Here is a 14432-nt window from a genome sequence, read left to right as displayed (position 1 = left end):
GGAATATAGGTGCAAATATGCTTTAATAAATAAGTACCTTCAAATATATGCTTCAGATATGACATTAGAGTTAAGTCTTACACTTTTTATAAAAAGGCTCTCCGATATTTATTCTCCTCGAGGACAAAGATTTGCGGCTGTGAACACACAAGAACAACATATGTGCAAGCCCGAGCAGTGTACTCGAACAGCAAGATTCTCTCTCAACATTGACTCGCAAATGATAGTGAGTCAGCACATGTGAAAATAAACAGGAGAAAAACTTGATGGGAGGAAACACAAGGAAATATTCCCCCCCCCCCAAAAAAAAATTGATGAGAGGTCGGAAATTGAAGTCAGCGAAAAAATCTTCCCTCTCTCGTTCCCCTGTATTTTGCGCCTCTCTCTCTCTCTCTCTAAGGGCTCGGCAATTGCTGAGGAGGGAGGGACAGCACTTCATTGGTCTGGACGGTGGGACGACACCAAACAGAAAGATACCGGCTGCTGTCGAGGACCAGAATAAAACCAAGGAAAATGTCAGCGAAAAATTTCATGACTTCATTCAAACTCTAACCAACAAGTGATTTTATTTGTAAAATATCTTGAATTTTTAAGCAGTATCCAGTGTTTGTACTCATTTTATCGATTGAATGAAATAAAAGTCTGTAAACATGCTTTTTTACATAATTATATTTAGTGTAGCTTCCTTTGTTTACAATCAGATCAGTTATTCAAACAATCAGTTATCAGAACAAAATACTCCCCACCCAACTCGATCGGATAATCAAGGTTGTTCTGTACATAATGGCACAGCCTCGACAACCCTCTGCATTAAAGACTTCCACAGGTTCCCTACTCTCTGAAAGAAGAAATTCTTGCTCACCTGTCTGAAATGGGTGACCCCTTACTCTGATTTACACCCTCATTTCATCGACGCACCCACAAAGGGAAACAACCTCTCAGCACCTGCTGTGTAAAACCTCTAAAAATCTTTTATGTTTGAATCAGGTTCTTTGTCATTCATCTAAACTCCAACAGGTACAGCACAAATCCACTCAACCTCTTCTTGTAAGTCCCTCCATGCCTGGGATAAGCTTTGTGAACCTTTCCTGGATTGCCTCCTGGTTGTAATGGGTGTGTTGTGCCTAAGAGCCTGTTTCTGTGCTGTATGACTCCATATCTGTACAAGGTGTTGTTAAGACCATATCTGGAGTACTGTGAGCAAGTTTGGTCCCCTTATTTAAGGAAAGATATCATTTTGTTGGAGGCAGTTAAGAGAAGGTTCACTCAGATGATTTGCAGTAAGGAAGGACTGTCTTATGAGGCTAAACAGGTTGTGACTCCATTTCTTGGAGTTTAGAATAGTGAAAGGTAATCCCATCGAAACATATAAAATTCTTAAGGGGCTTGACGGGATAAATACTGAGAGGATGTTTCCCCTGTTAGGATAGTCTAGAATCAGAGGGCATTGTCTTAGAATTAAGGGGAGCTAATTTGAAGTTAAGATGAAGAGGAATTTCTTCTCTCAGAGGATTGTATGTCTTTGGAATTCCTCGCCACAGAGAGTTGTGGGAGCACAGTCCTTGTATATCTTTAAGGATGAGACAGATAGATTCTTGATCAGTAATTTGGTCACTCTTATCTTTTTCTCCCCTTGCACTGTGGGTTCCTCATCAGCCCTGAGGAGACATTATTAACTCTGGCACTGAGCAGCCAGCAACAGCTTTTGGGACTCACAATCATAGCTATAGAGAACAGTATCTGTCCCGCTAATTTTACTGTCCCCTGTCTCTTTGTCACTCCCCTGCCCACCCCATTAATGGCCCCTTGTATCACAGTGCCATAGTCAGTCACTCATTTTCACTGCAGTCCCCATTTGCCTCCATAAAGCTTGCAAAACTTTGTAACTGCTATATAACTATAGAGGCCAGAGTGCCTTGAATGCTATCACTGAATCCCTACACCTGTGTCCCTACTGTCACACCACCTGTTCATGATCATAGACCAAATAAGAATGACCTGATTTGAGGGGGTGTGACCACTCTAGGTAACTTCAGCCTTTCATGATGGGGCACCATGTCTACAGTTCAGACTCTAGCTTCTCAATCTGGATCTGAAGTTACTTGAGCTTCAAGCACTTAGTACAGGTGTATTTGCATCAGACCACCTTGGTCTTCAGCAGCTCCCACATGCTGCATCAGCAACACATCCCCAGTCCTGCCATCATTATCATTTTGTTTAATTTATTTAATAATTAGTACCTTTGGGCTTTACATTTTACCGCAAAGATTATTTTTATACCTGCATTAGTATTATTCTTAATAATACATTTAAAGAAAAAATGAGTATAAAAACTGGAAACCTGAACACAAAGAAGAGAAATACTCACCAATCAGCTGCTTTCCTTGTCCTTCTTATTCTAGGAGGGATATTTGGGCCTATTACAATTAGAGTTTAAAAGAATAAGACTCAAACCTGGAGACATAGTTTAAACATAAGAGAAACCTTTTCTAACACAAAGATGAGATTTTTTTCTTTCAAAGAAGGACTCTCTGTCATCTCTGGAAGTTTCTTCCATGGAAGAAGTCCAGTCGGATCAATGAATTTATTCAATGTCTTATTAAATAGAGTTTTGATTGACAAGGCAGTCAGTGGTTGGGTGTGGTGTGCAGACAGGAAAGTGGAAACGAATTCACAATCATGAGCAGGTCAATAATCATCTTCTATGGCAAGACAGGCTCAAATTCGTAAGTCCTATCTATCCTAAGCTACCTTGCCCAGTGCACGGCATAAGAAATAATATTGAGGCTATTAGCCTTGGGTTCTTGCTCTTCAGCATTGAACTTCATTCCTTATACTGCCTCCGGAAAACCACCATGTTATTCTTTCGTAGGTTATTGATTGTGATGTGAGCAATGATCATGCAGTTGCTTTTCTTCTCTTTCCAAACATTTCCTCCCATTCCAATGTCTTCTAGACATTGCAAAATAAAAATTTGGCCTTTTCATCTCTCTGAGCAATTCCAGCACAATCAAGTAATCAAACAAGCTCAAGAATGCTGTGCAACAACAACCACTTGAATTTATGTAGCACCTTGAGCATACTGAAACACCCTAAGATGACTAAGTACATAAATTTTCATAATGCACATGCCCAAACATTTGAAATGTGTGCCATCTAGGCTCTCTATTGCTATAAATCTTGAATAATATATGCAAAATAAATGCTTTGATCATTTTTAAAACTCTAATCTAAGTTCACTTCAACATATTGATTCACTCTATCTCTTGCAACTGATGCCAGGTTTAATGCTTTGTTTCTCTCCTTTGTACTTTTTTTCTGAACTTGCCATCCTACTGCAGGTACAAGCCATGCTCTGCCTTCCAGAAAACCTCTGAAAGTGCCAGGTTTCTATGCCTGCCACCTGACCTAGTGAATTTTTTGGAGCGAATGCCAGGAGCATCTTCTTTCTTTACTTGTCCGTTAACCTTCAAAGTTGCATTTAATTGAATAATGTTTGCAAATCAAGCTAGAAAGGGTCATCAGCAATGCTAGCAACAATTTTCTTAGTCTCTACATCATCAGGTTGGCGAGAATTTTATTTCCTGAGGCCCGTCTGGTATCCCCTGAAAACTGTTAGTCTCTATAAGTGAACATAAGTAACATATCACATTCTGTTTTTGAATAGTTTAACCATATTATATCGACTGACAAATCCATAATTCTTAGGGTACAATTTCTTTCCATCCTTTAATAATGACCACATTCTCTTGGGCTAAAAACTGCAAGCGATGAAGTAAAATGAACTAGAAGCCAGGGGAAATATAAAAGATTTGCTGGATTAAATAAACATCTTAAAACTTTAATAAGCTGTAAAGGAAAGTGAATGCATGAAATCAGAAGTTCAGACAGTTACCATCAGCACTTGCTGTCTCATGAAGCTGTATCTTGTCTACGATTTGCATATTATCTTTAGGGGAATTCACCCAAAATTGCTCAGAATGACTCCTCTACTGCACCATGAAAGGGCTATTCAGTTCTCTTAATTTGCTGGATTCCCTGGAGTTCAAGGAACAATAGATGGCACCCACATTGCACTGCATGCTCCTATTGTGCAGCTATTGAACCTCCTAAATAAAGAGGATTCCAGTCCTTCACCATTCAAACCATCTGTGACTACGATGAATTCTACATGTAAATGCTAAAATCTGTAGGGACCTTTCATGATGCTCTTGTCATGAGAAACTCCCGCATCTGAGCTCTATTGAGACAAAATAGTGAAATGTCACAATGGCTTCTGAGAGACAAGAGGTACCCCTTGCTTCCATGGTTTCTTGACCCAGTTTCAATGCCCAACTCATCAGCAGAACACTGCTACAATAAGGCACATGATCTACCATTCAGGGGACTACAAGAGTTAAGAAGGCAATGTTTTGTTAGTTTGATAGATCAGGAAGGTTACTGCTCTATGTTCTGAAGTGGGTTCTCGTGCATTATATTTGCTTGCTGTGTTCTTCACAGTAGACAAAGCAACAGAAATGTCATGGAAGGGCAGGTGGTTCCAGACCTAGAGGATCCTAAAGCTCAGTGTCAGAAGCATAATTCTTGGTTAAGTTTCTTCAAAGTCAGCTGACAAGACATTCACATGGAGAACATTAGCAAAATATTCTTCTTGGCTTAAAGTGGTTTCCCATTGGTATCTTTTCTTACTACGTAGCCCTAGCATTTCTTCATACTCCAATTGTTCTGTGCAAAAATTTCTGTCTTTTTAAAAAAAAACTGAAAGAACTGCAGTTGCTGGAAATCAGAAACAAAAACAGAAATTGTTGGAAAAACTCAACAGGGTCTAGCAGCATCTGTGGAGAAAAATCAGAACTAACATTTCAGGTCCAGTGACCCTTCTTCAGATCTGTCTTCTTGACCCCATTCAGATAAGTAATCACTCCCATCAGACCTTACAACTTTTCTTGATCTTACTGAACAACATAATCAAATCGAAATACAAGATAATTCATATGTAAGTATTGATGAAATCTGTTTCCTTTCAAATGTTTCCCCTAGGTGTCAAGACATTGTTTTATTTTACCTAACTTTGTGCCATCTACGGGGCAGAAATGGTGAAGCTGTGATTCTACTCATGATAGTTCAGTTTTGTGAAGTATGTACTGAATGCTGTATCTAGTATGTGACTCCCTGAATCTCCAATGTGATCTTTGACTGTGGGACAAGCATGTAATTCATATGCTAGAATCCTGAGCAACAGGATTGGTCAACTATAATTGTGCATATTTATACTGCATCCACATTCTGGATGGAGATTCTTCAGTGGAATTGTAGATCTAGTGATTTCCACTTGATCCTGAAAGGTCTAAGAGTTTGTCATTTGCAAGCCAGTTCCAAGTGTCGAAAGTCAGGATTAAAGATGTCATTCATTTCCATCCCAAAGTGTCTGAGGGTCACAGTCTGCTGTGGGGAAATTCACTGGTTTTGAACTATTTCTGGAAGATGATGGGAATAGTTCCAGAATGCAGTGAAACTGTTCCATGCTTTATTCACCTCTGCAATTGGAAAAGATTTTCTTAATCTAACTGCGTCCAAGGTCAGTGGATTCAAACAAGATCGCAGTTATATTCCTTTCGGATATGTAGAACCATATCACTTTCTGTGGCTGATGGCTATTTTATCAAAATCTTTCTTGTCATAGGAGAGCTCATAAGATTTAACTTAAATCCAATGCATTTTTAGCCAAGGGATGGCATCTCTACATAGTCTGCTGGGCAGGGGCTGAGTCTTCATTCATTCCTGTTCCTCAGCGTCAATCTTAGGGTGTCATCTGATGCCATATTCTCATTTTCCACCCCAACCCTGTTAAAGTGTTTGAGCTGTTGTTTCAGACTAATGGTAAACTTGTCATAACAGAATGATAAGCAGGGAATAGCAGTTGAACAAAAGGTCATAACACCAAAAGGAATAGGAACAGAAGTATGCCATTCAGCCTTTCAAACCTGCTCCACCATTTAACAGGATGATGGCTGATCTGACATTCATCAAGTCCACTTTCTTGCCCTATTGATTCTGCCTGTGCTATTAGCCTTGGATTCTTCTACTGATCAAGAATATATCTATTTCAGCCTTAAACATACACAAGGGCAGTGCCTCCACAGCTCTCTGCAAAGGTGTTCCAAATACTCAGAACCATCTGAGAGAAAAGAATTCCTCCTTAACTCGGTGTTACATTGGTATCCCTTTATTCTTTCCCATGAGAGGAAGCATCCTCTCAGCATTTGTCATGTCAAGCCTCTTAAGAATCCTCAATGTTTCAAAGAGAACACCTCTCATTTTTAGTGTTATTATCATCACCATCACATTTTTTATTGTCTTTATTTTCATCGACAAAACAGATTATCTTGACAACCTCAGTTACAGGTTTCTAGAATCTAGATTTAGATTACTTACAGTGTGGAAACAGGCCCTTCGGCCCAACAAGTCCACACTGACCCTCCGAAGAGCAACCCACCCAGACCCATTCCCCTAAACTTAACCCTGACTAATCCACCTAACACTACAGGCAATTTAGAATGGCCAATTTACCTAATCTGCACATCTTTGGACTGTGGGAGGAAACCGGAGCACCCGGAGGAAACCCACAAAGACACGGGAAGAATGTGCAAACTCCACACAGCCAGTTGCCCGAGGCAGGAATTGAACCCGGGTCCCTGGCACTGTGAGGCAACAATGCTAACCACTGAGTCACTGTGCCATGATAAAAGAATTAAGGAGGAAACCTATGATCTGGCAGTTGTGAGGAGGATGTTAGGGTAACAATGCAATTGGGAAATCTTATCCTAGGGGTTGACATTGAAGGGAATGTATGTTCTTGAGGAATTACAGCATGGGGGAATGGTAGAGAAAGAAGAATAGTTTGTATATTCAGGTCCTACATATACATGTATTTTTAAGTTGCTGTTGTCCTTGTACAATTCTGGAGACATGGGCCCAGATTTTCAGTAAGTGAAGATGATTTAGGAGTCCTATAAAAATAGTGGGCAAGTTCAGATTCTGGGATTCCAGATCCCATTCTTGAGGTTTCTAATTTTCTGGAGTGACTCTCAAGGTAATGGTCTGGTTAGGTTGTGAGACCATGCGCTATACTCTCAACTTGGCTGGCTCTTTTGTGGGGATAATCATGTCCAATTTTCATGCTTTACAAAGAGCTGTGCTTCATGGTGACAATTATAGTCTACTTTTTTTGTTATTTATTTGTTTACAGGATGTGGACATTGCTGGCTGGGCTAGGACTTATTGTTTGAATTGCCTAGATGGTGTCAAGTCTTTTTAAGTGTCATTGGAGCAGGACTCATCCAGGATAATGGAGAGTATTCTGTCACATTTCTGACTTGAGCTTTTTAGTTAGTGTAGATATTCCAAAATTTCCAGCCTTCAACCTGGCGTTTTTGTCACAGTGTTTATATAAATGGTCGAATTTTGTTTTTGACCAATGAGAATCCCTAAATATTTGTTAGTGAGGGATTCAGCAATGGTAATGCAATTGAATGGAAAGGCGAGTGGTCAGATTCCATCTTGGTGAAGATGATCATTGCCTGGCATTTGTATGGTATAAATGTTACTTGCTACTTATCAACTGAGGCTAAATGTTTTCCAGGTCTTACTGTATATCATAAAGAGTTGCAAATGTGCTGTACTTTGTAAATCATCAGCAAGCATCACTAATGTTATGATGTTCAGATGGAGGGAAGCTCATTGGTGAAGCAGTCAAAGATGGTTTGGTTCTAGGACACTACCCTGAGAAATTCGAGAATTGATATCATGGGATTGAGTTGATTGACTTCCAACAAACACAACTATCCTCTTTTGTCCTTGAGAAGATTCCATCTTTTGAAGAGTTTTTTTCATTTTCCCAGTGGTTTCAGTTTTATATGGGCTACTGATACCACGATCAGTCATTACCTTGAACATCAAGGTTAGTTAATCTCTTCTATGCTCATTCTTTTGTCTGTGTTTGAGGCTATAACTTAAGTTCAAAGGATTCTCCTATGCTCCCACACCAGGCTATAAGGACTATATGCACAAAATGGGATATTTTCCTGATGTTTTTAATATTTAATGGGATTTAACATCACTACCTAGCATTTATTACCCAACTCAAACTGCATTTGAACTACGTTACATTCTAGGACATCTCAGAGGGCAGTAGGCTCTGGACTCATCTATAGGGCAGATCGGGTAAGGCTGGCAGATTTCAGATTAATAAATCAGACAGGTTTTGATAACAATTGATGGTAGTTTCATGAACACCATCATTGATACATACCTTTTGTAATCCAGATGTTTTAACTGAAATCAAATTCTACCTGCTGCCATGGATGGATTTGAATCGATTTCTTCAGAACATTAGTCTGTTCCTCTGGATTGCTCGACTAGTGACATTTCCACTATGCTACCATCTTCCATTCTTTTACTCCCACTACCAGACTTGAGGATGAAAATTCAGGCTAGGGACTTGCACTCTGTTATTTTGATTTTGACTTTATTTCTTACTGCATTCCTTTAGCACTGATGTGCTAAACGCACCATCATTTAATAGTGGGTATATTTATGTATTTAATTGTCCACTATCATTCACAACTGGATGTGGCAGGACTGCAGAGCTTAGATCTGATCTGTTGGTTATGCAATCACCTAGTCCTGTTTATTACATTCTGCTTCCACTGTTCAGCATGCAAGTAGTGCTGTGTCACAGCTTCACCAGCTTGATAGCTTATTTTTAGGTATGCCTGTTAATGGTCCTGACATGCACTTCTACACTTTATCTAACCAGGGCTATCTCCAGTCTTGATGGTGATGGTGGAATGGATATTATGCTGGGCAATGAGGTTACAGATTGTGATTAAATATAATTTTGCTGCTGTTGACAGCCCACCGTTCCTCATGGATTTTTAGTTTTGACTTGCTAGTATTGTTTGAAGTCTGCCCCATTTAGCATTGTAGTAGTGCTACAAAACATGATGGGTGCTATCTTGTGTGCTGATCATTCCTACTGATATTGTCATGGACAGATACATCTGTGAAAGCTAGATCACTGAGCAATTATTCAGTGATTATCTGAAGTTCTATCAAATGGTATTAACTAATTAAACAATAGATTCAATAGAATACTTACATTTCCTCTGTACCATTTTAAATAACTGCCCCAATATATTGGTACTCTAAAATGCTTCACTTTCACCACTTGTCATTTAATTAATGCTTTTGGATTTACAGCTCTCATGTCCTACTGCACGCTCTGGCTTTCTCCCCTGCATCACTCCCCTTTTGTAAAACAACAGAATAATACTTCCTCCAATAATATTTCCTTCCATCCCTCATGTATACAGATGTGAACTGAATTTCACCATGAACTATGAGACATCTATGAAGGACTGATAAGTAGATTTCTAGCCCATGTTTTCCAGCAGCATGGCCCATTCAATTATTTCATTGCAGATAGCCTCCTAATTTGGTGTCTTTGGACTCAAAGTATCCAATGCAAAACCTCTTGATTAGGGAGGCAGCAGATCCGTTGCTTTATCATTGCCAGCAAAGAGCTTGGCACTGCTTAAACAAATAGGAACCTCAGGGGCACTTTAAAATGGAGGGATCCTCAGGCAGATATTTAAAATTTAAATATCAGTGGGCCAAAAGTGGTATATCCCATTGGATAGCAGGAAAACCACTATGCCTTTGCTATTGTAGTCTTGAAACAGTCTTTCCTGCTTTTGGCATCCTAACCCTCAACATGGTGACTGGCTACTCTGCCATCAACAAAATGTAACAGCCCCACAAAATGGCCTTTAATAGGGCTTTTAAGTATACAAATACTGTGTTGATCTCATTTGAGTAAGATGCTGATCCACCTCATACGGCACTTTAGGAAACCTTCAGGCAGTTGCCCCAGCGTAACTCCTAAGTATTTACTGGCCCTTGCCAATTCCGACCTCCTTTATACCTGCCATTCTGGAGTCACAAAATTCTGCTCTGTATATTGATAGACTGGCACACCTTATTTTTTGTTTTGCCGATCTTTCCTATATTTGTTAAATGTCCATCCATAGAAAATAAGAGCAGGAGTGAGCCATTTAACTCCTCAAGCCTGTTGCATCATTCATTATGTTCATGGTTCATCATTGAGCTCAGTATCCTGCCTGCACCTTATATCCCTTGATCCCATGAGCCGCAAGAGCTATATCTGCTTTTTGAAAATGCTTAATGTTTTGGCCTCAACCACTTTCTGTGGTGTGTTTGAGCCAGGTCTCCATCTTCCACTCTGCCATTATCCCAATTGGCTTCGTATGTGTGTAGTTCAGCAACCCAATTTTAATGCTTTGGAAGTATGTATAAAAGCATTCGAAGCTTACATTTGTCAACCTATTATTTCCCCTCTCTGACTTCTTTTTTAGGTTAATTAGGTTAATTTCTATTGCAATTCTCTGTGCATCATTTATCACCTCTCTATTGCTGCTTCTGTGTGCCCCTCTCTCTGCAAAATTCTTTTAAATTGTCCTACAGAGGTCTAGTTAACCTCCCTGTGAAGCTATATCAGGGAGGTTGTTGACGCTCAAGTTCGATAAGATTTGTGCCTCTGATGACTTTCATCATAAGGTTTTCAAGGAATTGGCTCAAACAATTGACAGTTCCTTTGCATCCCCTCTGGCCCTTGCATCAAGTAGGTTTATTGAAATTTTCATTATTTCTTGTTGTGCTTCTTCCAGTCAAATAAATTGTTTCCCCATGGGATAGTCCACAATATGTACATCAAGACATCTGAAAAGTTGTCCCGTGTGATTTATCCCAACAAAACAATACAGATGCCAGTCCCTTACCAGCAGAGTAGAAGATGTCTTTGATCCAAAGAGTTAAAAAAAGCATATAAAGTAGATTAATCGTTGTTTGTTAATTAACAAGATGTGAACATGTAAATGAGGTTAAAAGCATAAAATATCAAAATGATAAACATATTATAATAGTTATATTGTGCAAGTTTCATAAATCTTCATGTTTATAAGTGACTGATTTAAATTAGTTATTTTCTCATTAATATAGTTTGCATTTTAATTTGAGTACATTTAGCATATTTCATAAATATATCTTCCATCCTGAGAGACAATTGTTTGGCTTTTGTGATCAACTCAGTATCTAATGTGGCTCGGGTGCCCCACTCTAACCTGCAGTCTCTGTCACGTTTTCTGCAAATGAAGACTGTGGACTGAGAAGGTGCATATTCACTGTTCCCCTTTCACTTTTCTTTGTGTCTTTGATGCCCTTGCAAGCAATGACCCTCTATTGTCATGGCTGGCAGTAGCTGTGTCCCGATTGTCTATATTAATATCCACAACCATCATATCGAGCTTGCAGGTCTCAGTAGAGCAGTGCATCCAGCAGGACACAGTAGACCCTTCAGTGCACAGAAAGTCTTTGGCTATTCATCAGTGAAAGTAGTTGTGCAAATGCAGTCTTCATTTGCTTAGCAATGAGCGTATGCTGATTGAGTTAGACAATCCAGGACCTCTTAGTTGATAACTTTGATTTGCAAGAATATGTAAGAACATAGGGACAAGGAACAGGAGGAGGAAATTCAGCCCTTGACCATTTAATACAATCATGGCTGATCTCATCTCAGTCTCAACTCCCTTTTCTTGTACACTCTCCATAACCCTTTAACACAATAATAACTAAAACATCTGTCTGTCTTCTCCTTAAATTTACTGATTATCCCAGAATCCACTGCACTCTGAAATAGTGAATTCCACAGACTAATTATCCTTTGAGAGATGTAAGTTCTTCTCATCCGTTTTAAATTTGCTGCACCTTATCCTAAAAATATGTTCTGTCATTCCAGATCATCCCACATGAGAAAACATTGTCTCCACATCTACGTTATCAGTCTTTTGTAGCATTTTATATACTTCAAATACATCTCTTATTTTTCTAAATTCTAGGGCTAAATTGCTCAATCTCCCTTCATAAGATGAACCCTTTCATTTCTAGAATCAATCTCGTGGAGCTTTTCTGAACCTCCTCTAAAGCAACCACATCCTTCCTCAAGTAACGGGACCAAAACTGTTTGCAGTACTCCTGGCGTGGTCTCACTTCCTGAAGAAGGGCTTATGCCCAAAACGTCGATTCTCCTGCTCCTTGGATGCTGCCGGACCTGCTGCGCTTTTCCAGCTATGGTCTCACTAATGCCTTGTACAGTTATAGCAACCCTCCCCTACTTTTATAGTCTATTCCTTCAGCAATAAATCCTAAAATTCAATTGCCTTTCTTATTACATTTTGTACCTGCTTACTAGTTTTCTGCGATTCATGCACAAGGGCACCCAGATTCCTCTGCACCGAAGCACTCTGAAGTCTGTCTGCATTTAGATAATCAATTGCCTTTCTATCTTCTAACCAAAACGGATAACTTTACACTTATTTCTTGTTAAACTTCATTTAACAACTTTTGGCCCATTTGCCTAACCTATTGATATCCATTTATAAATTTCTTATTTCTTCATTGCAACATACGTTTGCACCTATTTAATGTCATCTTCAAACTTGGCTATTATACTTTCTATCCCCATATCCAAGTTATTAATACAGATTGTAAATAGTTCTGGGTTTGAGGACCAAACTCTGTAGCACTCCACTTGTTACATCTTGCCAACCAGAAAAAAAATCCATTTATCCTGACTGTCTGCTTTCTGTTGGATAGCCAATCCTCTATCCAAGCTAATAAACTATCTCTAATCCCATGTGATGTTATCTTGTGTGCAGCATTTTATCAAATGTGTTCTGGAAGTCCAGATATATGACATCAACAGAATATCCATTATCCACATTGCTTGTTTTATATCGTTGAAGAACCCTAGCAAAAGAGTCAAGCATGATTTATCCTAATAGTTATTGTCTTAACTCTTGATTTACTTAATGAAAAGAAATCTGTCTGTCACCACAGAAGTTTTCACCACAGAACCACAGAAGGCTATTGAGGCTAAGGAATTAATTATATTTAAGGCTGAGATAAACAGATTTCTAATCAGTAAGGGAATCAAGGGTTACAGGGCAGATGCAGGAAAGTAGAGGTGAGGTCTGTCAGCCATGCAGGAAGAGATTTAATGGGCAGAATGATCTATTTCTGCTCCTACCGCCCATGGTCTTCAACTTACCTAACAACCCAGCCTCTACACCCCTCTTTGGTAAAGAATTCTAAAATTCACTACCATCTGAGAGAAAAAGTACCTCCTCATAGAGTCATTGCAATGTACAACACGGAAACAGACCTTTTGGTCCAACTTGTCCATGCTGACTAGATATCCCAACCTAATCTAGTCCCAGTTGCCAGCACTTGGCCCATAACCCTCTAAACCCTTCCTATTCATATACCCATCCAGGTGCCTTTCAAATGTTGTAATTGTCTCTGCTTTAAATCTCTCTTATTTGGAGATTATGCTGTGTGATCCTAGGTTCTCCCACAAGGGAAACAGCCTGTCCACAGCTACACTGTCAAGCACTCTAAGAATCTTCCAATAAGGTCATCTTTCATCCTTCTGAGCTCTAGTACTACAAGCCCAACATATTTCAGCTCTCCTCATAAAAACATCACCAGAATCAACGAAGAGAACTTTCTTTGGACTGCCTCTGATGCATGTATATCTTTCCTTGGATAACGCAACCAAAGCCATTTACAATGTTCCAGCTGTAGTCTGAGAGATACCTTATATACTGTAGTTTATAAAATCCTCCTTATCGTTATACACCATTCCTTTGAAGTAAAAGTAAGCTCTTTCATTTGTCTTCCTGATGACTCATTAAATTTGGATGTTAGTTTTTTTGTGAGGAACTTTCTACGCTCCTTCTCCATTTAAATTATATTCAACTCTTCTATTTTTCCTGAAAAAAGTGCATAACTTCACATTTTCACTCATCTGCCAAATATTTTGCCCACTTATTTTACCTATGTATAACACTCTGTAGACTTCTTGTGTCATGCTCGCTACTTGCCTTCCCAGTTATTTTTCTGTCATCAATTTTGGTGACAGTACATTCTCTCCCATCATCCAAGTCATTAATGTATATTGTAAATAATTGTAGCCCCAGTGTTGATTCCTGTGATTCTACACTAGTTGCAGGTTTTTGTTTTATTCACAAGATGTGGGCATTAATGACCAGGCGAGCATATATTGCCATCCTGAAAATAGTTCCTTTACCCCAAATCTCTGTCTTCTATTCATTAACCAGTCCTCTAGATACTTTCTAATAAACTTGTTCAGAAGTATTGCTACCCATCTCTGGAGCAGATGAAATTTGAACCTGGGCATCCTGGCTCAGAGGTGAGGACACTACCACTGCACCACAAAAACATTTCAAACCAAGCCTCTATCAAATCCTCAATCCTCTATTCTCAATACCATG

At 39.2% G+C, this 14432-nt stretch overlaps 1 protein-coding gene across 4 annotated transcripts in view; it reads left to right on the top strand.

The window, feature by feature from the left end:
• Positions 1 to 14432, top strand: part of arb2a (ARB2 cotranscriptional regulator A) — a 544044-nt gene that overhangs the window by 423683 nt on the left and 105929 nt on the right. Inside the window, exon 11 of one of the 4 annotated variants that reach the window (XM_072582925.1) lies at positions 97 to 158. The exons of the other annotated variants lie outside the window; for them this stretch is intronic. Within the exon in view, the coding sequence (XP_072439026.1) occupies positions 97 to 143 (47 nt within the window). The 3' untranslated portion in view covers positions 144 to 158. Of the gene's footprint in view, positions 1 to 96; positions 159 to 14432 lie in introns of those variants that run through there. 4 annotated transcript variants of the gene reach the window in all.

This window comes from Chiloscyllium punctatum, chromosome 2 (genome assembly GCF_047496795.1).
Source record: "Chiloscyllium punctatum isolate Juve2018m chromosome 2, sChiPun1.3, whole genome shotgun sequence".
NCBI lineage: Eukaryota > Metazoa > Chordata > Chondrichthyes > Orectolobiformes > Hemiscylliidae > Chiloscyllium > Chiloscyllium punctatum.
This window is presented reverse-complemented; position numbering and strand designations above follow the sequence as displayed.